The sequence below is a fragment of the Cetorhinus maximus genome, chromosome 33, assembly GCF_964194155.1.
Source record: "Cetorhinus maximus chromosome 33, sCetMax3.hap1.1, whole genome shotgun sequence".
NCBI classification, from domain to species: Eukaryota; Metazoa; Chordata; class Chondrichthyes; order Lamniformes; family Cetorhinidae; genus Cetorhinus; species Cetorhinus maximus.
Genome location: NC_135911.1, coordinates 7,999,580 through 8,022,436, shown reverse-complemented (window position 1 = coordinate 8,022,436; position 22,857 = coordinate 7,999,580). Strand labels below are relative to the sequence as shown.

General features: G+C 47.6%; 2 protein-coding genes across 2 annotated transcripts in view; both read left to right on the top strand.

Annotated features, from left to right (window-relative positions):
• Positions 1–11,265, top strand: part of LOC144671550 (uncharacterized) — a 56,422-nt gene extending 45,157 nt beyond the window's left edge. The window contains exons 11-12 of the mRNA XM_078533503.1: positions 2,580–2,707; positions 11,051–11,265. Coding sequence (XP_078389629.1) covers positions 2,580–2,707; positions 11,051–11,265 — 343 coding nt within the window. The remainder of the gene's footprint in view (positions 1–2,579; positions 2,708–11,050) is intronic.
• A 7,358-nt stretch (positions 11,266–18,623) lies between these two features.
• Positions 18,624–22,857, top strand: part of LOC144671548 (uncharacterized) — a 48,781-nt gene continuing 44,547 nt past the window's right edge. Inside the window, exons 1-3 of the mRNA XM_078533501.1 lie at positions 18,624–18,719; positions 19,511–19,613; positions 20,009–20,323. Of these exons, the coding sequence (XP_078389627.1) occupies positions 18,624–18,719; positions 19,511–19,613; positions 20,009–20,323 (514 nt within the window). The remainder of the gene's footprint in view (positions 18,720–19,510; positions 19,614–20,008; positions 20,324–22,857) is intronic.

The following is a 22,857-nucleotide window of genomic DNA, read 5'->3' as shown; positions in this document are numbered from 1 at the left end:
TTCTGCCTTAAACTTCAATGCCATGCCGGTGTCATTGATTTAATTCTCCCTCCCCAGCCACTGCCTGGGAGTGAAGCAGGCGCTTTGTCACTTTGACATGAGCACATCCTCACCATCGCAAGGGTTTGCCTGCATCCACCTCCGTGCCCAACGCCCACCCCCGACTGTGTTTCACCTCAGTCGCTCCTGAAACCCTCATCCGTTTCTGTTCCCGCTTCGAGGCTCGATTATTCCAACGTTTGCGTAGCCGCTGCACCAGCCCCACCCCAACATCTGGCGTGCTACATAAACTGGACCTTAAAAACCTGCAACCAGTAACCCTATTCCGCATCCAGTCCCAGCTCATCCGCCACCCTTGACCTTGCCCACCTGCACTGCCGCACGGTGCCCCACCAGTTGAATTCCCAGGCGAACGTGCGACATAACAGCAGAAGTAGGCCATTCGGCCCCTCGAGCCTGCTCTGCCATTGAATGAGACTGTGCCTGACCTCTTTGCGTTTCGAGTTCCACATTCCCATTACCCCCCACCCCCCGATAACCACCGATTCCCTCAATTCTCGCTCTCATGTGTCAACCCCTCCATGACCATTGCCCTCCCCCATCTCTGTGACCTGCTGCAACACCCACACGGGGGGTGAATGAGACCTGATTGAGGGAAGGGCAACATTGATAGCTGAACCGATTAAAATGGGGACGATGATGGAGGAGTGGAGAAAGTCACCAAATCAAAAGAAACATTGTGGAACTGTTGTTTTCTTTTTAAAAAAAAAATAATATATATAAAAATAGCTGCCTGGGAAGGCTGGAGTCACACTTTTAACACTTTTTCCTCCCTTCCCCCGCTCTCATCGCTTGCTCCTATCTGTGGCTGCAGGTTAAATGATCAGCCAGCTATAAAGTGGCTGGTATCTTGAATAACATTTCCTGTTTACTGAAGGAAAGCATCTGAGAACACCAGGCATCGGAATTCACCATCGACCCGATGATTCATCAGGCCTTTCCCGCACCCCCCGACCCGTGACAGCTGACAGCTTGCTCGCTGTCAGGCTTAATAGACTCACTGGCACACACGGTTAAACCCTGACCGGCCGCAGAAGTGGATGGAGCAGGGCTTTGAAGGGGGGTGGGGGGTGGGGGGGTGATAGCAAAGCGCTGCCTGTGCCGGGAATCTGAGATTAATAACAGAAAATGCTGGAAAAGCTCAGCAGGTCTGGCCGCGTCTGTGGAGAGGAGGAATAGGGTTAACGTTTCGAGTCCGTATGACTCTTCTTCAGAGCTGAAGAAGAGTCTGAAGAAGTCATAGAAACAGAGTTAATTTTTCCAGTCCGTATGACTCTTCTGCAGACTCATACCCACTCGAAAAATTAACTCTGTCTCTGTGGCTCTTCTTCAGACTCTTCTTCAGCTCTGAAGAAGAGTCACATGGACTCGGCTCTGAGGAAGAGTCATACGGACTCGAAACATTAACTCTGTTTCTATGACTTCTTCAGACTCTTCTTCAGCTCTGAAGAAGAGTCATACGGACTCAAAGTGTTAACTCTGTTGCTATGACTCTTCTTCAGGCTCCTCTTCAGCTCTGAAGAAGAGTCATATGGACTCAAAGTGTTAACTCTGTTGCTATGACTCTTCTTCAGGCTCCTCTTCAGCTCTGAAGAAGAGTCATATGGACTCAAAGTGTTAACTCTGTTTCTATGACTCTTCTTCAGGCTCCTCTTCAGGCTCCGAAGAAGAGTCACACGGACTCGAAGCGTTAACTCCGTTTCTCCCTCCGCACATTCTGCCAGACTTGCTGAGCCTTTCCAGCACTTTCTGCTTTTGGTTAAAATTGGGACTTTGGTTATGGAATACTTCTACTTCTGCTCCTCTGTCTCATGGCCTTACCTGAGATGGACAGATATTTAATCAGTAAGGGAATCAAGGGTTAGGAGGGAAAAGGCAGGAAAGTGGAGTTGAGGGTTATCGGATCAGCCATGATCTCATTGAATGGCAGAGCAGACTCGATGGGCCGAGTGGCCTACTTCTGCTCCTCTTATGGTCTTATACTTCCATTACAGGCTTGTCAAATCCTTTTTATTGGTGAACTTATTTAAAAGAAAAAAACAAGAATAAGGACCAGGAAACAATTGAGCACACTGGATAAAAAGAACAGCATGATTAAGTTCCCTGTTCCTCATGCCTGCAACACTTAGCTAGTCTTTGGTTTCAAAGTACATTCCTCAGTTTGCAAGATTTATGCTGGAGAATGTCCAGCTCCTCTTACACTTGTCCTAGGATTGAGATGGGGTGGTTTCAGTGTACATCAAACCTACATTTACAATGTAAGTAGGGCAAGGCTGTAGATTTACACTGCACCAACCCTATACCCATAGTGTAACTGGGCTAAATCTCCAGTTTTGCACTGCACCCTTATAAGTGTAACTAAGCCGTCACTCCAGATTTATACCACCCATGTTACAGTTGGGACCGAAAGCCTGCCTAAGCATCAGGAAGAATTGAATGAACAGAGTGGCAGATTCCAAAGCTTTAACTCGGAATTTGCTTTCCTGACCAGAGCTCAGAATGTTTTTTGTCCTCTTCAGTGCAGCGGCAGTGACCGACAAGCTGAAACCGAGCAGCGAGCAGGTCAGGGACCTTCCCGGATCAGAACCTCACCCCAGTCTGAAACTCCTGCAAACGTGGCCTTTGGGCTTCTTGGCCTCTGCACAATGTAAACAAATTGAGATCCTATCTTTAACGAAACAAAGAACTGGCATTAATGTGTTTATCTCATCGCGATTTTTTTTTTAAGGAACCCTGTTTTTTGGAAGCAGCATTGGAGATTGATTGCTGATTGGCAGGGTTCCAGGGATTTTTCAGCAAACTGTACCTCAGGATGGAGTCAGTTCAGCGTTACTGTTATGCCAATAAGATGTGAAGGAAATCAGAACTGCGTACGTCAAACTTCTGTTTTGATATTTTTTAAAATGGGCTTTCTGCTGAACCCAACAAGATGGCTGCCACAAGTCACATGACCACAGGATTGGCGCTGTGTCCTGGAAGCTACCAACGGCAGTTTCAAGAACAAAAAAAAAACCCCCTCCTCTCATCAACGTGGAGTCTCACACCCGATTTTAAGGACATTATAATTATGAAGGCAGGGGGCTCACAGGTCAAAACTTGTTATTCCTGAAGAGTGCTAACAGACCCATCTCACACCTGGGACTGTCCAGGTCCATTTCGAAATGGGGCCATTGAGGGGACAATGGACATCATTTGCTTAGCCCTTTAGCGGAGTCAGATGGTCTGTGCAGACAATGGCTTCCCGACACATGTCATGACCATGGATCAAAGCCCTGAATTATTACAGACATAATGAAATTCTAAGTAAGTCGTGATTTTTTTTAACAAAGGGCATACAAGCAAAAGCTGTCTGAGGCTGTAAGGTAACCACTTGATGGAAAATTACGATGTGGGTTACACTTGACCAACTAGCCCAGAGAGAACTGAATGTCACACCTAAAAGGCATCAAGGCCTACTTCAGACAGAGACACTTCAAAGGAAAAGATGCAATGCAAAAACCGAACTGTAATCTCCTGTGGTTGTGGAGGTAGTGGAGGCTGATTACCATCTCAATAGAAACCATATATCCCAGGCTGTGGATCATGATGTGAGTTGAAAGAAGGCAGTTTCTAGGCGAATGACATGTTTGTCTTTTCCCTTCCAGGAATACACAAGAAAAGGAGTTAAAGGCCAACTGCAACCTGGTCTGTGTGTGCTAGTTTTGGTGTTCCAGGTCTGGTGTGCGAGGTTGTGCTGTAAAGGTCACAGCTAAAGAGCGTCAACTAGGCATCCCTGCGCTTGCAGGTAGAAAAGTCCTCTCTCTCTGATTGCTGGAAGCAAGTCACAAGTCTGAAAAGCCACAGTCAAAAAGGAAGCAGGGCAACTCCTTTCAGCTAACCTGCAGAATCAAGAAGTTCCAAACCAACTGCTCAACTGCCCAAAGTCAGCTGTACCGGAATCATCCAACTTAACGGCCACTACAGTTTACCATCTACTCCTCACGGACAAGCCAAAGACTGATTTGTATATCTTTTAAACTTTTATTTTTGGGCTCATTTCTCATTTCTAATCAATGTGTATGTGTGTTGCAATTTTTTCTTATTTTTTTCTCGCATCTTAGTAAGTGATAAACTTGTTCTTTGATTCAAGGAATCCTGGTTAATTTTTAAAAAATTCATTAATGGGATGTGGGCTTCGCTGGCTGGGCCAGCATTTATTACCCATCCCTAGTTGCCCTTGATGAAGGTGGTGGTTAGCTGCCTTCTTTAATAACTGCGGTCCATATGGCGTAGGTGCATCCACAGTGCTGTTAGGAAGGGAGTTCCAGGATTTTGACCCAGCGACAGTGAAGGAACGGCGATATATTTCCAAGTCAGGATGGTGAGTCACTTGGAGGGGAACTTCCAGGTGGTGGTGTTCCCAACTGTCTGATTCCCTTGTTGGAGATGGTCATTGTCTGACACTTGTGTGGTGCAAATTTTACTTGCCACTACATGGTAGTGGTCGTAGGTTTGGAAGGTACTATCGAAGGAGCCTTGGTGAATTCCTGCAGTGCATCTTGTAGATGGTACACACACTGCTGCTACCATGCATCGGCGGTGGAGGGAGTGAATGTTAGTGGATGTGATGCCAATGAAGTGGGCTGCTTTGTCCTGGATGGTGTCGAGCTTCTTGAGTGTTGTGGGAGCTGCACTCATCCAGGTAAGTGGGGAGTATTCCATCACACTCCTGACTTGTGCCTTGTAGATGGTGGAAAGGCTTTGGGGAGTCAGGAGGTGAGTTATTTGCTGCAGGATTCCCAGCCTCTGACCTGCTCTTGTGGGCACAGTATTTATATGGCTAGCCCAGTTCAGTTTCTGGTCAATGGTAACCCCCAGGATGTTGATAGCGGGGGATTCGGTGATGGTAATGCCATTGAACATTAGGGAGCGATGATTGGGTTCTCTCTTGTTAGAGATGGTCATTGCCTGACACTTGTGTGGTGCAAATGTTACTTGCCACTTGTCAGCCCAAGCCTGGATATTGTCCAGGTCTTGCTGCATTTGGACATGGACTGCTTCAGTATCTGAGGAGTCGCAAATGGTGCTGAACATTGTGCAATCATCAGTGAACAACCCCACTTCTGACCTTATGATGGAAGGAAGGTCATTGATGAAGCAACTGAAGATGGTTGGGCCGAGGACACTACCCTGAGGAACTCCTGCAGTGATATCCTGGAGCTGAGATGACTGACCTCCAACAACCACAACCATCTTCCTTTGTGCTTGGTATCCAATGGAGAGTTTTCCCCCTGATTCACATTGACTCCAGTTTTGCTTGGGCTCCTTGATGCCACACTCAGTCAAATGCTGCCTTGATGTCAAGGGCAGTCACTCTCACCTCACCTCGGGAGCTCACTTCTTTTGTCCATGTTTGAACCAAGGCTATAATGAGGTCATGAGCTGAGTGGCCCTGGGGGAACCCTAACTGGGCATCAGTGAGCAGGTTATTGCTAAGAAAGTGTCACTTGAAGCACTGTTGATGACCCCCTCCATTACTTTACTGATGATGGAGAGTAGACTGATGGGGCAGTAATTGGCCGGGTTGGATTTGTCCTGCTTTTTGTGTACAGGACATACCTGGGCAATTTTCTACATAGCTGGGTAGATGCCAGTGTTGTAGCTGTACTGGAACAGCTTGGCTAGGGGCGCGGCAAGTTCTGGAGCACAAGTCTTCAGTACTATTGCCGGAATATTGTCAGGGCCCATAGCCTTTGCAGTATCCAGTGCCTTCAGCCATTTCGTGATATCACGTGTAGTGAATCGAATTGGCTGGAGACTGGCATCTGTGATGCTGGGGACCTCCGGAGGAGGCTGAGATGTAATATCCACTCGATATTCTGGCTGAAGATTGCAGCAAATGCTTCAACCTTATCTTTTGCACTGATGTGCTGGGCTCCTCCATCATTGAGGATGGGAATATTTGTGGACCCTCCTCCCCCAGTGAGTGGTTTAATTGTCCACCACCATTCACTGCTGGATGTGGCAGGACTTCAGAGCTTAGATCTGATCCGTTGGTTGTGGGATCGCTTAGATCTGTCTATCACTTGCTGCTAATGCTGTTTGACACGCAAGTAGTCCCGTGATGTAGCTTCACCAGGTTGACACCTCATTTTTCCGTATGCCTGGTGCTGCTCCTGGCATGCCCTCCTGCACTCTGCATTGAACCAGGGTTTATCCCCTGGCTTGATGGAAATGGTAGAGTGGGGGATGTGCTGGGCCATGAGATACAGATTGTGTTTGAGTACAATTCTGCTGCTGCTGATGGCCCACATGGATGCCCAGTCATGAGTTGCTAGATCATTTAGCACGGTGGTAGTGCCACACACGATGGAGGGTATCCTCAATGAGAAGGCAGGACTTCGTCTCCACAATGACTGTGTGGTTGTCACTCCTGCCGATACCGTCATGGGCAGATGCATCGGTGGCTCCTTTTATAATAAATGGCTCCTTTTAAGAAATAGATATATTTGGATTGGGAAAAGCTATCCACGAGGGAAGGGGTCATTTTTAAATTAACCTTGTTGCAATCAGTTTTGATTGTTGAGATCAGTTTTGATTCTGGAACTTTCCTCTATCCAGTCCTGCTTGCGACCGCAGTAATTTCTTAGTCCAGGATGTAACTTGATGCCGGCAATGTGGAATCCTACAACCAAATCCACATCCGCTACTATCTAGAAGGACAAAGGCAGCAGATAGATGGGAACACCACCACCTGGAAGTTCCCCATCCAAGTCACTCATCATCCTGACTTGGAAATATATCGGCCGTTCCTTCGCTGTCGCTAGGTCAAAATCCTGGAACTCCCTCCCTAACAGCGCCGTGGGGGTACCTACACCACTGGGACTGCAGCGGTTCAAGAAGGCAGCTCACCGCCACCTTCTCAAGGGCAATTAGGGATGGGCAATAAATGCTGGCCCAGCCGGTGAAGCCCACATCCCATGAATGAATATTAAAAAAAAATCCTGGGTAAAATTTAGAAGGTGGCAAGATAATGGTTGCCGTTTCTGACAATACAGCGGTGATTAGAATTCAAAACTACTTCACAGAATCACAGAATGTTAATGGCACAGAAAGAGGCCATTCGGCCCACTGTGTCTGCACCAGCTCCCCAAATGAGCATCATGACCTAGTGCCATTGCCCTGCCTTTTCCCCATACCCCTGCACATTGTTTCTATTCAAGTAATCATCTAATGCCTTCTTGAATGCCTCTATCGAATCTGCCTCCAACACACTTCCAGGTCAGTGCATTCCAGACCCGAGCCACTCGCTGTGTGAAAAGGTTTTTTTCTCACGTCACATTTGCTTCTTTTGCAAATCACTTTGAATCTGTGTCCTCTCGTTCTTGATCCCTTTACGAGTGGGAGTAGCTTCTGCCCATCTACTCTGTTCAGCCCCCTCATGATTTTGAGCGTCTCAATCAAATCCCCTCTTAGCCTTCATGTCTGCAAGGAGAACAGTCCCAACCTCTCCAATCTATCCTCACAGCCGAAGTTTCTCATCCCTGGAACCATCCTTGTAAGCCGACTTGGTGGTGAAGCACTTTTAGATGGGGAGGCGCTGGTGTAGTGGTATTGTCGCTGGACTAGTAATCCAAAGACCCAGGGTAATTCTCTGGGTTCGAATCCTGCTATGGCAGATGGTGGAATTTGAATTCAATATTAAAGTCTGATGACAACAAAATGACTGTTGTAAAAACAAAAACCCATCACTAATACCCTTTAGGGAAGGAAATCAGCCATCCTTGCCTTGCCTACATGTGACTCCAGACCCACAGCAATGTGGTTGGCTCTTAAAAAGCCCTCTGAGCAAGGGCAATTAGGGATGGGCAACAAATGTTGGCCTAGTCAGTGACATCCACATCCCATAAATGAGTTAAAAGAAATGTCATGTGGTGTTGCATATAAATGCAAGGCCTGCTTTTCTTCATCGTTGACCCTTGGTGCCCTTGGAATAAGGACGGGCATTAAATATTGCATTGCCAGTGTTATCTGCATCAGAGAAAACAAATTACAGCGGCAAAAATGGCCTTCCGGTATTACTTGAGTAAATAGCTGAATTGCTGTCAGCCACTCCATCACATTTCCCATTACGTTTCAATGTCTAATGCCATTTTGGGTCATATTTCAGAATATACCGTGTGTCTCTCTCAGACTATACAGACGGAGAAGCCATGGAAATCACACGGGAAGACAGCAATGCAATGAGGTTCCCTTATCCTTCACCATCACAGTGTGTCAAAGGTTTCAATTCATATAGGATTAGTTCAGACATTCCTAGTTTCTGAGTCAGCTATAATCCCTGGCATGAATACAGCATAAACTGAAAGTCCGATATATAAAAAAAAATGCTGTTTCTTTTCCTTACTAATGTGGAGGCCATGAGGTGTATTATGAGTTTCTCTCACAAGGACGAAGACACAGCTTCCGGTTGTGGTTATGAGCAGCTGCCAGGAACTATTTCTGTACACTGGAACTGGAATGAGGGAGGGGAATGCGTTATTCCACCCACGCTGCTTGGGAAAGCCCCAGTTCGTTCCCTTGCTTTACTGGTAAGAATCCAGCATAAAGGATATTGCTGAAAAATATTGCTCGGCCAAGCAGAGTTTAAATTTCAAACGACGCTTGGCAGTTAACTGTCAGTCACCATCACTGGTGCATTCTCCATGGCAATGCCTCAACCGATCAGAGTCCACTTGGCAACCAATCAGCACTCTCTTCACATGCAGTATAAATTGTTGTTTCCCCCCCGCCTTGCGTTGGTATTGTGGCGAAGTGTCCTGATGAGTGCAAGAGGAAAAGCTCTGACAAGTCTCTTTTTTTTCAGCCACACTCAAGTTCTGTCCAACCAAACGGCGGTAAAGAATATTCGGCGGGGAGGAGGGCTGTTAGCCTGTGGAACCCCGAGTGGGAGACAACTTCAGAACTGGAGCCAGGATAGGCGCAGATCTTTGCTCCACTCTCCATTCTTCCTCTTATTGTTTAGTTTCCTCCCCCAAAATAAAAGTCATTCGCAACCATTTAAAAAATCGCAACCAAACAAAAACAGAACCAATATTGTAAAAAAAAAAATCTCCAAAATATCATTGAGATGAATAATCAATCGGTTTGGATGAATGAATTTCGGGCAGGAGGTTTCCCGCGTCGACCCACCCACCGCTATTTGATCTTTTACACCCACCCGGACAAGCAACCGGGGGCTGGCATTTAACCTCCCATCTCAGCCTCTCGCCACTGACAATGAAGCAGGCTCTTCAGTGCCCGGCTGTCAGCCCGGGTTAAGCGTTCGATTCCCGGGGCCGTGCTTGGGCTCCGCTACCTTCTGGCTTCTGAGTGAGGGGACTGCCAACTGAGTCAGGTTGGCACCGGGCGGGCGAATTGCCATCCTTGTCAGAGCCAACAACTTGTTTTCACGGGCCGATATCACCAGCTTGTTCTGCTGCCTTCATAACTTTACCCAGTGTCAAAGTCCAGTTTCGCTGGGTATTTCCAGCACTCCTTACTAGTTTGAAACTGGGCTGGTGACTTTAAGCCTAGACTGGTTATTCATTTATCAGTAGTTGTTAAGGCATTCTGTCACAGTGTCCCTTGAATACAGTATCAATTTTGGACAGGCGGATGCACCCAATACTTCCCCACTCTAGTTCATGAGTGATTGGGGATAAAGTTCAGTAAATGGGTTAGTTTCACTTCATCCCTTGAGCAGAAAGAGGAGCTGAGGAAGTGAAAGGGTCCGTGCAGAGCAGCGGAGCAAGGATTCTGCTTTGGTATGGATCAATATTTGTATCAAACGGGTTCAGGTCAAGCAGATGATTAACCTATTAGCGGACAAAAGCAATGCAAATGAATCCTCCACTGACCCGGCTCCAAAGGCACAATCCATTTGCTGCCTGTTCCCAATATTTTTCCAAATAAGCATTTTATGTCTTGTTTTTGGCAAGATTATCCTCAATTCTTCCACCACCACCACCCCCCGACCACCTTGTTTATTTCTTCATCCAGATGATCAACCTCACTTGGGGAGTTACTGTGTGATCTCAACCGCACTTGTATTTCAACACCAGGACATGAGCACACAATATTTGGGATGTCACCCTTCATCCATGAGCTCCCTCTATTTCCTACCCCACCCCCAAACACCAATATTAGGTTTATATCCCTAAACTATTCCCCCTCTGGTGAGATTTTTTTAAAAAATGATTTGTTCATGGGATGTGGGCATCACTGGCAAGGCCAGCATTTGTTGCCCATTCCTAATTGCCCTTGCTCAGCCATTTCAGAGAGCATTTAAGAGTCGACCACATTGCCGTGGGTCTGGCATCACATGTAGGCCGGGCCAGGTAAGGACAGCAGATTTCTGTCCCTAAAGGGGCATCTGAAGGACACTGATGGGTTTTTAAGGCAATTGGCAATGATTTTGCGGTTACCGTCAGACTTTTAATGAATTCCAATTTCACCATCTGCTGTGGTAGGGCTTTAGCCCAGGTCTACAGAGCATTACGCTGGGTCTCTGGAATACTCGGTCAATGACAATACCACTATACCACCACCTCCTCCTAAAAGCTCAGGTATGTAGGGGTACAGATGTGCCAGTGACTATTGAACGTGAACAGCTGGTGGGATCAACTATGACTCTCTTTGATCTGGCTAATAGCCCCCAGCAGCAAGGGAAGCATGGGCGGAAATACCTTCATACCATTCGTTGTGATTGAGTACGGCAGCCGGGTTACAGGCTACAGCAATGCCTCCTCTGTTATTTCAAAAACACGTGGCGTTGAGGTTCTGTTACTATAGTTGTGAGAATTTTCATTGTTCTATGCCACAGTGAGTCCCAGTGAGCTCCTAGGAGACCCTACTGAGTATGATACCTCATGATGGCATAGATACAGTGTTGTTGAAGGTGACTGGCCAAGAATATACTTAAGCTCGGGATACTCAAGCACTAAGCTCAACTTGACTCTATTGGTTGCAGATAAGCGATTGAGCACACGGAGTTGGGTGTACAAGGAGATACACACTGACTGTAGGACTTCCAGGGGCAAGTGCCCCCAACACAAGTCGACAGTCATGAGGAAAGAGAATAAACAGCCCAGCAGCCTGCGAAAGGTGATGCCAAGGATGGAAGTCGGTGTCCCATTCCAATCCATGGGGGTCGTCTGGAGAGGATTCACTGGTGGCAGCAACTAGGATTTGGGTCTCAGGGCGCAGAGAGAACTTTTCCAGATATGACAACACAAGCCTGGTCCCCAGTGGGTTGGCTGAGGGTTTACAACAGTGTGCCAGATTGTGGTTACTGGATATGGTGTTTAGTTGTTGCACTGTAACATTGTTTGCTCTTGTTGTTCTCAAGGCCGTGGTGCAGTGGTATTAGGAGCTAAGCCGGATCCCCAGGATAATGCCATGGGGACCTGGGTCCGAATCCCACCATGGTGAATGGTAAAATTTGAATCAAATTAGAAGCCTAATGCTGACCATGAAACCATTGCCAATTGTTGTATCTGGTTCACTCCTGAACTTCAGGGAAGGAAATCTGCTGTCCTTAACCCGGTCTGGCCTACATGTGACCCCAGACCCATCTGGTTCAATAACATCCTTTAGGGAAGGAAATCTGCTGTCCTTACCTGGTCTGGTCTGGTCTGGTCTGGCCTACATGTGACTCCAGACCCACAGCAATGTGGCTGACTCACAAGTGGCCCATTTGGTTGTTAAGGGGCAATGAGGGATGGGCAATAAATGCTGGCCTAGCCAGCGATGCTCCCATCCCATGAATGAATAACAGAACAAATGTGCTGATGTACGTTTTACTTCATAACCGACACATCAAATGAAGACTCATGAGTAAAAGTCTTCGGACTTTTTAGAGAGCCAAGCTGACCCAGCTCTGTTGTTTGCGTTGTGAATCTCTTTGCTTGACTGATCCCGTGGAATTTAGTCCTATCGTACAACATCTTGCCCTGGTCCTCCGCATCGCTGCTCACAGTTGCGATCACTCCTGGAGGCAGTAGCAACATCGACGCGTGACATAAGGATTCGGATAAGGCGCTGGGCTGTAAGTGCTTTCAAACGACTGCAACAAAGAAAGTCACATCATGCCATCTGTTAACCAGGTTACCTTTAGTGATTTACGGTGCGCACAGCTTTAAAACAGTTTACAGCGGTTGACGTTTCCTCTGCTTGGTCTTGGGCTTCCCTCCTCTCGGCGAAGCTTCTGCAGCTGAGAAGCCAGGCGTGCCACGACGTTGCCTTTTTGTGTTGTTTCTGTCTCCTGAGGTGCAGGTAAAAGTCAGGAGGAGGTCCAATCATCTGCCATTGCTAGGCGTTAACAACAGCCGGTTGGCTGTTTGGCGCATGTCACTCAACTTCCTTCGGACTTAAAGCAAGCCCATCCCTTCACCCACCCCCTGTCCTTCCAGCCCCCTGGTTCCTGACTATGGTACGTACAGAATGAGTGTCCAAACTTTCTCAAAGTCTTGCTTCTGACAGACATTCTTGCCCTTCCCACTGATGTTGAGTGACAGCAAACTTTTATCAAGGATTGCTGAAGTTTACTCCTTTTGTTCTTATCTGTTGCTTTTAGGCTTTTAGGAACATAGAAGCAGGAGTAGGCCATTCAGCCCACTGAGGCTGCTTTGCCATTTAATAGGCTGATTATCCACTTCAATGCCATTTTCCCACAAGAGGGACATAGGAATATAGAGGGAATTTTACGCTATATCTAACCGTGTGCTGTACTTCCCTGGGAGTGTTTGATGGGGACAGTGTAGAGGGAGCTTTACTCTGAATCTAACCCTGTGCTGTCCCTGCCCTGGGAGTGTTTGATGGGGACAGTGTAGAGGGAGCTTTACTCTGTATCTAACCGCGTGCTGTACCTGTCCTGTATCTAACCCCGTGCTATACCTGTCCTAGGAGTGTTTGATGTGGACAGTGTAGAGGGGACTTTACTCTATATCTAACCCCGTGCTGTACCTGTCCTGGGAGTGTTTGATGGAGACAGTGTAGAGGGAGCTTTACTCTGTATCTAACCCCGTGCTGTACCTGTCCTGGGAGTGTTTGATGGAGACAGTGTAGAGGGAGCTTTACTCTGTATCTAACCCCGTGCTGTACCTGTCCTGGGAGTGTTTGATGGGGATAGTGTAGAGGGCGCTTTACTCTGTATCTAACCCCGTGCTGTACCTGTCCTGGGAGTGTTTGATGGGGACAGTGTAGAGGGAGCTTTACTCTGTATCTAACCCCGTGCTGTACCTGTCCTGGGAGTGTTTGATGGGGACAGTGTAGAGGGAGCTTTACTCTGAATCTAATCCTGTGCTGTCCCTGCCCTGGGAGTGTTTGATGGGGACAGTGTAGAGGGAGCTTTACTCTGAATCTAATCCTGTGCTGTCCCTGCCCTGGGAGTGTTTGATGGGGACAGTGTAGAGGGAGCTTTACTCTGTATCTAACCCCGTGCTGTCCCTGTCCTGGGAGTGTTTGATGGGGACAGTGTAGAGGGAGCTTTACTCTGTATCTAACCCCGTGCTGTCCCTGTCCTGGGAGTGTTTGATGGGGACAGTGTAGAGGGAGCTTTACTCTGTATCTAACCCCGTGCTGTACCTGCCCTGGGAGTGTTTGATGGGGACAGTGTAGAGGGAGCTTTACTCTGTATCTAACCCCGTGCTGTACCTGTCCTGGGAGTGTTTGATGGGGACAGTGTAGAGGGAGCTTTACTCTGTATCTAACCCCGTGCTGTCCCTGCCCTGGGAGTGTTTGATGGGGACAGTGTAGAGGGAGCTTTACTCTGTATCTAACCCCGTGCTGTCCCTGCCCTGGGAGTGTTTGATGGGGACAGTGTAGAGGGAGCTTTACTCTGTATCTAACCCCGTGCTGTACCTGTCCTGGGAGTGTTTGATGGGGACAGTGTAGAGGGAGCTTTACTCTGTATCTAACCCCGTGCTGTACCTGTCCTGGGAGTGTTTGATGGGGACAGTGTAGAGGGAGCTTTACTCTGTATCTAACCCCGTGCTGTACCTGTCCTGGGAGTGTTTGATGGGGACAGTGTAGAGGGAGCTTTACTCTGTATCTAACCCCGTGCTGTACCTGCCCTGGGAGTGTTTGATGGGGACAGTGTAGAGGGAGCTTTACTCTGTATCTAACCCCGTGCTGTCCCTGTCCTGGGAGTGTTTGATGGGGACAGTGTAGAGGGAGATTTACTCTGTATCTAACCCCGTGCTGTCCCTGTCCTGGGAGTGTTTGATGGGGACAGTGTAGAGGGAGATTTACTCTGTATCTAACCCCGTGCTGTCCCTGTCCTGGGAGTGTTTGATGGGGACAGTGTAGAGGGAGATTTACTCTGTATCTAACCCCGTGCTGTCCCTGTCCTGGGAGTGTTTGATGGGGACAGTGTAGAGGGAGATTTACTCTGTATCTAACCCCGTGCTGTACCTGCCCTGGGAGTGTTTGATGGGGACAGTGTAGAGGGAGCTTTACTCTGTATCTAACCCTGTGCTGTACCTGCCCTGGGAGTGTTTGATGGGGACAGTGTAGAGGGAGCTTTACTCTGTATCTAACCCTGTGCTGTACCTGTCCTGGGAGTGTTTGATGGGGACAGTGTAGAGGGAGATTTACTCTGTATCTAACCCCGTGCTGTACCTGTCCTGGGAGTGTTTGATGGGGACAGTGTAGAGGGAGCTTTACTCTGTATCTAACCCCGTGCTGTACCTGTCCTGGGAGTGTTTGATGGGGACAGTGTAGAGGGAGCTTTACTCTGTATCTAACCCCGTGCTGTACCTGTCCTGGGAGTGTTTGATGGGGACGGTGTAGAGGGAGCTTTACTCTGTATCTAACCCCGTGCTGTACCTGTCCTGGGAGTGTTTGATGGGGACAGTGTAGAGGGAGCTTTACTCTGTATCTAACCCCGTGCTGTCCCTGCCCTGGGAGTGTTTGATGGGGACAGTGTAGAGGGAGCTTTACTCTGTATCTAACCCCGTGCTGTCCCTGTCCTGGGAGTTTTTGATGGGGACAGTGTAGAGTGAGCTTTACTCTGTATCTAACCCCGTGCTGTACCTGTCCTGGGAGTGTTTGATGGGGACAGTGTAGAGGGAGCTTTACTCTGTATCTAACCCCGTGCTGTCCCTGCCCTGGGAGTGTTTGATGGGGACAGTGTAGAGGGAGCTTTACTCTGTATCTAACCCCGTGCTGTCCCTGCCCTGGGAGTGTTTGATGGGGACAGTGTAGAGGGAGCTTTACTTTGTATCTAACCCCGTGTTGTACCTGTCCTGGGAGTGTTTGATGGGGACAGTGTAGAGGGAGCTTTACTCTGTATCTAACCCCGTGCTGTTCCTGCCCTGGGAGTGTTTGATGGGGACAGTGTAGAGGGAGCTTTACTCTGTATCTAACCCCGTGCTGTCCCTGTCCTGGGAGTGTTTGATGGGGACAGTGTAGAGGGAGCTTTACTCTCTATCTAACCCCGTGCTGTCCCTGTCCTGGGAGTGTTTGATGGGGACAGTGTTTTAGCAATTTCTGCTTGGGCTGTCTTTTTGTTTTATGAAATTACAATGTCCAAATGATTTGAAATGTACAATGTCCTGGGCATCAATGTGAACCCTTTTTAGCCGTATTAATGTCAGTTACATTGGGTTAAGTGGGTTAACATAAAAGTTAACAACTGGGTTAATAACCTCACAGTTGAAATCCAGTTCATTTGCATAGGTCTTTGAAGGCAGTGGTCATGTTGAAACAGTAATTAGCAATGGACATTGGACCTTGAGTTTTATAAATAGAGGTATTGAGTACAAAAGCAGGGAAGTTATGCTGAACTTTTAGAGACCTCTGGTTAGACCACAACTAGAGTATTGCATCCTACTCTGGTGCCAGTTTGATGAAGCTATAAGGCAGAACGACATGGATTCTACACAGTGGAAGCAGCCTGCTGTAGAAAGAGCAAAGCAATCGCACAACCAACAGATCAGGTCGAAGCTGTGTCATCCTGCCACCCACCCAGTTGTGAATGGTGTTGGGTAATCAAACAACTAAAAGGAGGCGGAGTTTCCACAAACATTCCCATCCTCAATAAAGATGGAGTCCAGCATAGCAATGCAAAAGGCCGGAGCTGAAGCATTTGCACCCATCTTCAGCTGAAAGTGTCAAGTGGCTGGTCCATCTTGGCTGCCTCCTGGGGTCTCCACCAACACAGTTGCCAGCCTTCAGCCGAACTGATTCACTCCAAGTGATATTAAGAAATGAAGGAGCGCACTGTCTACAGAAAGGACCATGATCCCCGACAATATCCTGACTGTAGTGCAAAAGACCTTGTGGCTCCAGAACCAACAGCGCCTCTAGGCAGCTGTTCCAGTCCAGCTACCCGACAATGTGGAAAATAACCAGGGTAGGTCCTGTCCACAAAAAGCAAGCCAAGCCCAATCCCACAAAGACCACCCCATCAGTCTATTCTAGATCATCGATAAAGCAAAGATGTCATCAACAGTGCTATCAAAGGGCATTTACTCACTAATAACTTAATGGGCGATGCTCGGTTCGGGATCCACCAGGATGACTCAACTCCAGACCTCACTATACCCTTGGTCCAAACTTGGTCAAAGAGTTGAACCTCAGAGGTGAGGGGAGAGTGACTGCCCTTGACATCAAGGCCGCATTTGACTGACTGTGGCATCAATGAGCCCCCAGCAAAATAGGAGTAATTGGGAATCGGGGGGTTGGCGGGGGGGAAGTCTCCACTGGCTGGAGTCATATCTAGCACAAAAAAGGTGGTTGTGGTTGTTGACTAATCATTTTGGCCCAGGACATGGCTGCAGGACTTCCTCAGGGAAGTGTCCTGGGCCCAACCACCTTTACCTGCTTCATCAATGACTTTGTTTCCACCTTCCTTCCATCATATGGTCAGAAGTGGGTGTTGTAGGGTGTTGGTTACAGCTCAGTAGATCTGGAGAAGTCTTTGTAGTCTTAAACAATGAATAAAAATATCTGGAAAAACTCAGCAGGTCTGGCAGCATCTGCGGAGAGGAACACAGTTAATGTTACGAGTCCGTATGACTCTTCAACAGAACTAAGTAAAAATAGAAAAGAGGTGAAATATAAGCTGGTTTAAGGGGGGGCGGTGGGTGGTGGGACAGGTAGAGCTGGGTAGAGGGCCAGTGATAGGTGAAGATAGCCAAAAGATGTCATCGACAAAAGGACAAATAGATGTTGAAGGTGGTCTCTTTGTCCTTTTGCCTATGACATCTTTTGGCTATCTCCACCTATCATTGGCCCTCTATCCAGCTCTACCTGTCCCACCCCCTTTAAACCAGCTTACATTTCACCTCTTTTCTATTTTTCCTTAGTTCTGTTGAAGAGTCATATGGACTCGAAACATTAACTGTGTTCCTCTCCGCAGATACTGTCAGACCTGCTGAGTTTTTCCAGGTATTTTTGTTTTTGTTTTGGATTTCCAGCAGCCACAGTTTTTTGTTCTTATCTTTGTAGTCTTACGTAGGTTAACTGTAAGTCTTTATTGGCTCTTAGAATTGTTCAAAAATATATAGTAAAGGGGACAAGCTAGGAGCTGTCTCCATGCTTGCTGGTATACACAGCACTGTCCAACACTTGAGTGACCCTGCGTCTGGGTCATGTGCTCTCTTACATCACTGTGTGGGCATCACTTGACTCAGTCCCACATTAACCATATGTGCGCCAGACCCTTACACTTCAGTGGGGATGGTTATTGATGATGCACAGTGTCTAGTTCCATTCTCAACTCTTCAGATAATGAAGCACTCCATGCCAGAATGCAGCAAGGCCTCAACAACATTCACTTTTGAGCTGATAAGTAGCAAGTAGCATTTGTGCTGCACAAGTGCCAGGTAATAATCATCTCCAACAAGAAAGAATTAAATCAACTTGGCACTCGATGGCATTTCCATCACTGAATCCCCCACTATCAACAACCTGGGGTTACCATTGACCAACAACTGAACTTGACTAACCATATAAACACTGTGGCTACAGGAGCACACTGGGAATTCTGCAGAGAGTAACTCACCACCTGTCTCCCCAAAGCCTGTCCACCATCTACAAGGCACAAGTCAGGAGTGTGATGGAATACTCTCCACTTGCCTGGATGAGTGCAGCTCCCACAACACTCAAGAAGCTCGACACCACCCAGGACAAAGCAGCCCCGCTTGATTGGCATCACATCCACCACTTTAAACATTCATTACCACCACTATCTTGGCTGCATGGCATGGCACCTACAAAATGCACTACAGGAACTCTCCAAGGCTTTTTCGACAGATCCTTCCAAACCTGTGATCTGTACCATCTAGAAGGATATGGGCAGTAGACACATGGGAACTTCACCACCTGGAAGTTCCCTCCAAGTCACTCACCATCCTTACTTGGAAATATATCGGCCGTTCCTTCACTGTCGCTGGGTCAAAATCCTGGAACTCCCTCCCTAACAGCGCTGTGGGTGTACCTACGCCACATGGACTGCAGCGGTTCAAGAAGGCAGCTCACCACCACCACCTTCTCAAGAGCAATTAAGGATGCGACAACAAATGCTGGCCTTGCCAGCGATGCCCACACCCAATGAACAAATTGAAGAAACAAAATTATTCACCATCCTCAGCTGGAAGTGTGAATCTGGGGACACTGGGTTAGAATATGACCAGGTTAAATTTGATGCCCCTTTACCAGTGCTGGCTGGTAGCGCAGATACATGGACAGTGGGGGGACGTGTCAGCTGTGGCTCAGTTCATAGCACCCTCGCCTTTGAATCAGAGGGTTGTGGGTTCATGTCCCACTCCCGGAAACCAAGAACTGTGATTGTACTCGAAAGAGTTGCAATCTGTGACTGTTGATAACGGGAAAGAGTTTCACAACTGTGACCTTCCATCCTGGGGAGGTGTCAGCTGTGGCTCAGTTCATAGCACCCTCGCCTTTGAATCAGAGGGTTGTGGGTTCATGTCCCACTCCCGGAAAACCAAGAACTGTGAATGTACTCGAAATAGTTACATGGACAGTGGGTGGGGAGACATGTCAGGCTTGTTGAAGTGTCCCTTACCAGAATTAAGTGGACGACCATGAAAACTGGCCACATGGGTCAATTGGTGCAGGAGGCTGATCTGTCCGGTATAGTAACAAGAGTCAGCGCCTCCAGCACGGGGGTAGCCAAGGGCTAAAACTGGGGGAGGGGCGGTGATTGTACCTCCACTAAATATTCATTCTGCAGCATGAGCTGAATCAATGATCGTTGAAAATCTCACAACCGTCCAGCTACGAGTGTGATCGATTGACCGAGGCATCCACAATATTCAATTCTTTAGCAAAATAAGCAAAATGGAAAGGCAACTAAGAAGGCTCATTCCCCGCGGCCTCCCTCACTAAGCTGGGCAATCCCTTTCAGTGAGGTAACTCGACTCATGTTTGCTTCGGTTAATACCTAACCTCGTTCATTGACCAGGGATTTCTGGCTGGTTTCTCTCGAGAACGGGACCAGCATTGCTCTGTCAGGATGGAGAGAATCCGGCTCAGTACCCTGACTGTTTGGACATTTCTACTTGCTGGTGAGAGTGAATTTCTCATGAGGGTATCGGGGATTAAACAGGGAGGGAGGATAAGTTAATTACAAGATAAAGTAAACACAGAAAGTGCTGGGGAAACTCAGAGGGTCTGGCAGTATGTGTGGAGAGAGAAACAGAGTTAACGTTTCGAGGCCAATATAACTTCTTCAGAGCTAAAGAGAAGTACTGTTTAAGAGGGGGGGTGGGTGAAGCAAAATAGAAAGTCCGGGCTAGGCAGGAGCTAAGGAGACATTTGACAAAGATACCATGGATAAAGTTCACATTCAATCCAACATCACTAATATTACTGATTTCACAGTCTGCACCACCCTGTCCCATCTGGTTTTCATTTAAATAAATGTATTAACAAAGGTTTTTTAACTTTCCCCCCCTTGTAGTTGAATCTCAAAATCTGACCATCTCGGTGAGTGAGGGTCCTGTACATGCAGCAGCGGGAGACCCTGTGACCCTGTCAGCCAGACCATCCGTGGAGGTGAGGAGTGGGAGCTGGAGACACAATGGGAGGGATGTCCTCATCTGGATCGGGTCGACTGTAGACATAACAGGTCATTACACTGGACAGGCAGAGTTAGTCCATAATGTCTCCCTCTTGCTCAAGAGAGTGACTGTTTCGCACAGTGGAGAGTACATTGTCACCATGACCACATTCTCTAACACAGCAGCAAGTGCGAGAATCAATCTCCTTGTGTTCGGTAAGTAACAACCCTGCTTTATTTGTCCAAATCATGATGATATAATCAACCATGAGCTTCATGTTCACAGGTTGCATGGAACAAGCGAACAGACTCGGTGAGTTGAGATTAAACCTGAGGAGGGGGTCGAATGCGGGCGGTGGAGCGACAGAACCACGTGTTTGTTGGTCAGTTTGAGCCTGGCGGGGGTTTTAACTCGTCAGCTCGGGGAGGGAGGCCCTCTCACAGGGGTTGGTCCCGGGGCAAAGGGCCCCCGCAAAAGGCAAATCCTTCATTCGCCTTGGAGAGCTTCTCCTGCCTGCATGGTCCGGGTGGCACCTTCCTCGCCCCAGTCCTTGGTTTCAAATACAACCAGGGTCCCATTGACCCAACAGGGTAATGCCCTGGGCACCCAGGTTCAAATCCCACCCTGGCAGATGGTGTAATTTGGATTCTATATGTTTAAAAATAAATCTGGAGTTAGACGTCCAATGATGACCATGAAACCATTGTTGGTTGTCGTCAAAACCCCATCTGGTTCACTAATGTCCTTTAGGGAAGGAAATCTGCCATCCTTACCCGGTCTGGCCTACATGTGACTCCAGACCCACAACAATGTGGTTGACTCTGAGATGCCCTCTGAAATGGCCTAGCAAGCCACTCGGTTCCCAAGGGCAATTAGGCATGGGCAATAAATGCTAACCCAGCCAGCGACGCCCCCATTCCCACGAAAAAGCATCGTGATCCCCTATCTTTGGCAGTCCACAGTAGCAATACAGGGTTTGAAATTCTGCCGCCCCCCCCGCCAAAAATAAAAGCTGTAGATGTCATTTCAGAATTTTAAGGTCAAGATCATTAACAATTCTGAACAAGGGTATCAAAAAATATACATAAATCTTTGAAGGTGGCAGGGACAAGTGGGTAAGGCTATTGGAAAAAAATCATGCAAGATCCTTGTCCTTCTAAAAAGAGCCAGAGAGGAAAAAAGCAATGAAGACAATGCTAAACCTTTGCCCACTGGTTAGTCATGAGCTACAGTAATGTGTTCAATTCTGAGCCTCACTCTTTAGAAGAGTACAGAGCAGATTTACTACAATGGTGCCAGAGATGAGGAACTTCAGTTATGAGGTGGGGCTAATGAAGCTGGATTGTTCTTCTTAGAGCAGTGGAGCTTATGGCGAGATTTAATAGAGGCGTTCAAAGTTATGATGTGTTTCCGAAAGAGAAAATAAGGTGCTTCCACTGACTGGAGGGTTGTGCTGCTGAAGGGCTGGCAGTAGCATGATGGGCCAAACAGACCCCTTCCTTTCTGTGGTGTAAGATTCTGTGTGATGCTGCGAAGCTGAAACTACTGCATAAAGATATTAAACATGTAGTATCATTGTCCTCTAATACAAGGAAGAGCAAACTGCCTTGATGGCCTCAATGGACTGAGCAAATTGAATTTGTGACTTGGTTCAATGGGATCTGTACTTCTGAGAAAGGGGACCAGCAGCCTATTAACAACCACCACTGTAGTCTTACCTGGCAGGATAATGTCATTGATCACTGGGACAAATCTGAGATTTACCAACATAGAGAAAGCTTAGAAGTTGATAGTCAAGATAGCTTTGGAAGATGCAAAACCTACTTCACCAACCTCCTTGACTCTTTTTGTTTGGAGAAATGGTCATGCCAAGTAGCCATGGAGGGTTGAGTGATTGCAGCCGGGCTGGTTGAAAGCTTTTGAAAAAGCTCCACGTGAAATTCTATGTCACGCAGGGTCTCAGTGGTACAACTTGGAAGCTGGCTTTGCATTTGGCTGAAGCAGCAGTGTGAGGTGATGCACTGGGGCAGGACAAACAAGGCATGGGAATGCACGATGAATGTTAGGACCCTGGGAAGTACTGAGGATCAGAGAGACCTTGGTATGCATGTCCACCGGTCCCTTAAGGTAGCGGGACAGGTACATAAGGTGGTTAAGAAGGCATATGGGATGCTTGCCTTTATTAGCCGAGAATGTAAGAGCAGGGAGGTTATGCTGGAACTGTACAAAACGTTGGTTAGGTCACAGCTAGAGTATTGCGTGCAGTTCTGGAATCTGCATTATAGGAAGGATGTGATTGCACTAGAGAGGGTGCAGAGGAGATTTACCAGGATGTTGCCTGGGCTGGAGAGTTTTAGTTATGAGGAGAGATTGGATAGACTGGGGTTATTTTTCCTGGAGTAGAGGAGATTGAGGGGGGGCATGAATGAGGTGTATAAAATTATGAGGGGCATAGACAAGGTGGACAGGAAGGAGCTTTTCCCCTTGGTGGAGGGATCAGTAACCAGGCAGCATAGATTTAAGGTAAGGGACAGGAGGTTTAGAGGGGATGTGAGGAAGAATGTTTTCACCCAGAGGGTGATGGGAATCTGGAACTCATTGCCTGAAAGGGTGGTAGAGGCAGAAACCCTCATAACATTTAAGAAGTATTTGGATGTGCATTTCCAATGCCATGGAATACAAGGCTATGGGCCTAGTGCTGGAAAATGGGATTAGAATGGTTAGGTGCTTGTTTGGCCGGCGCGGACTC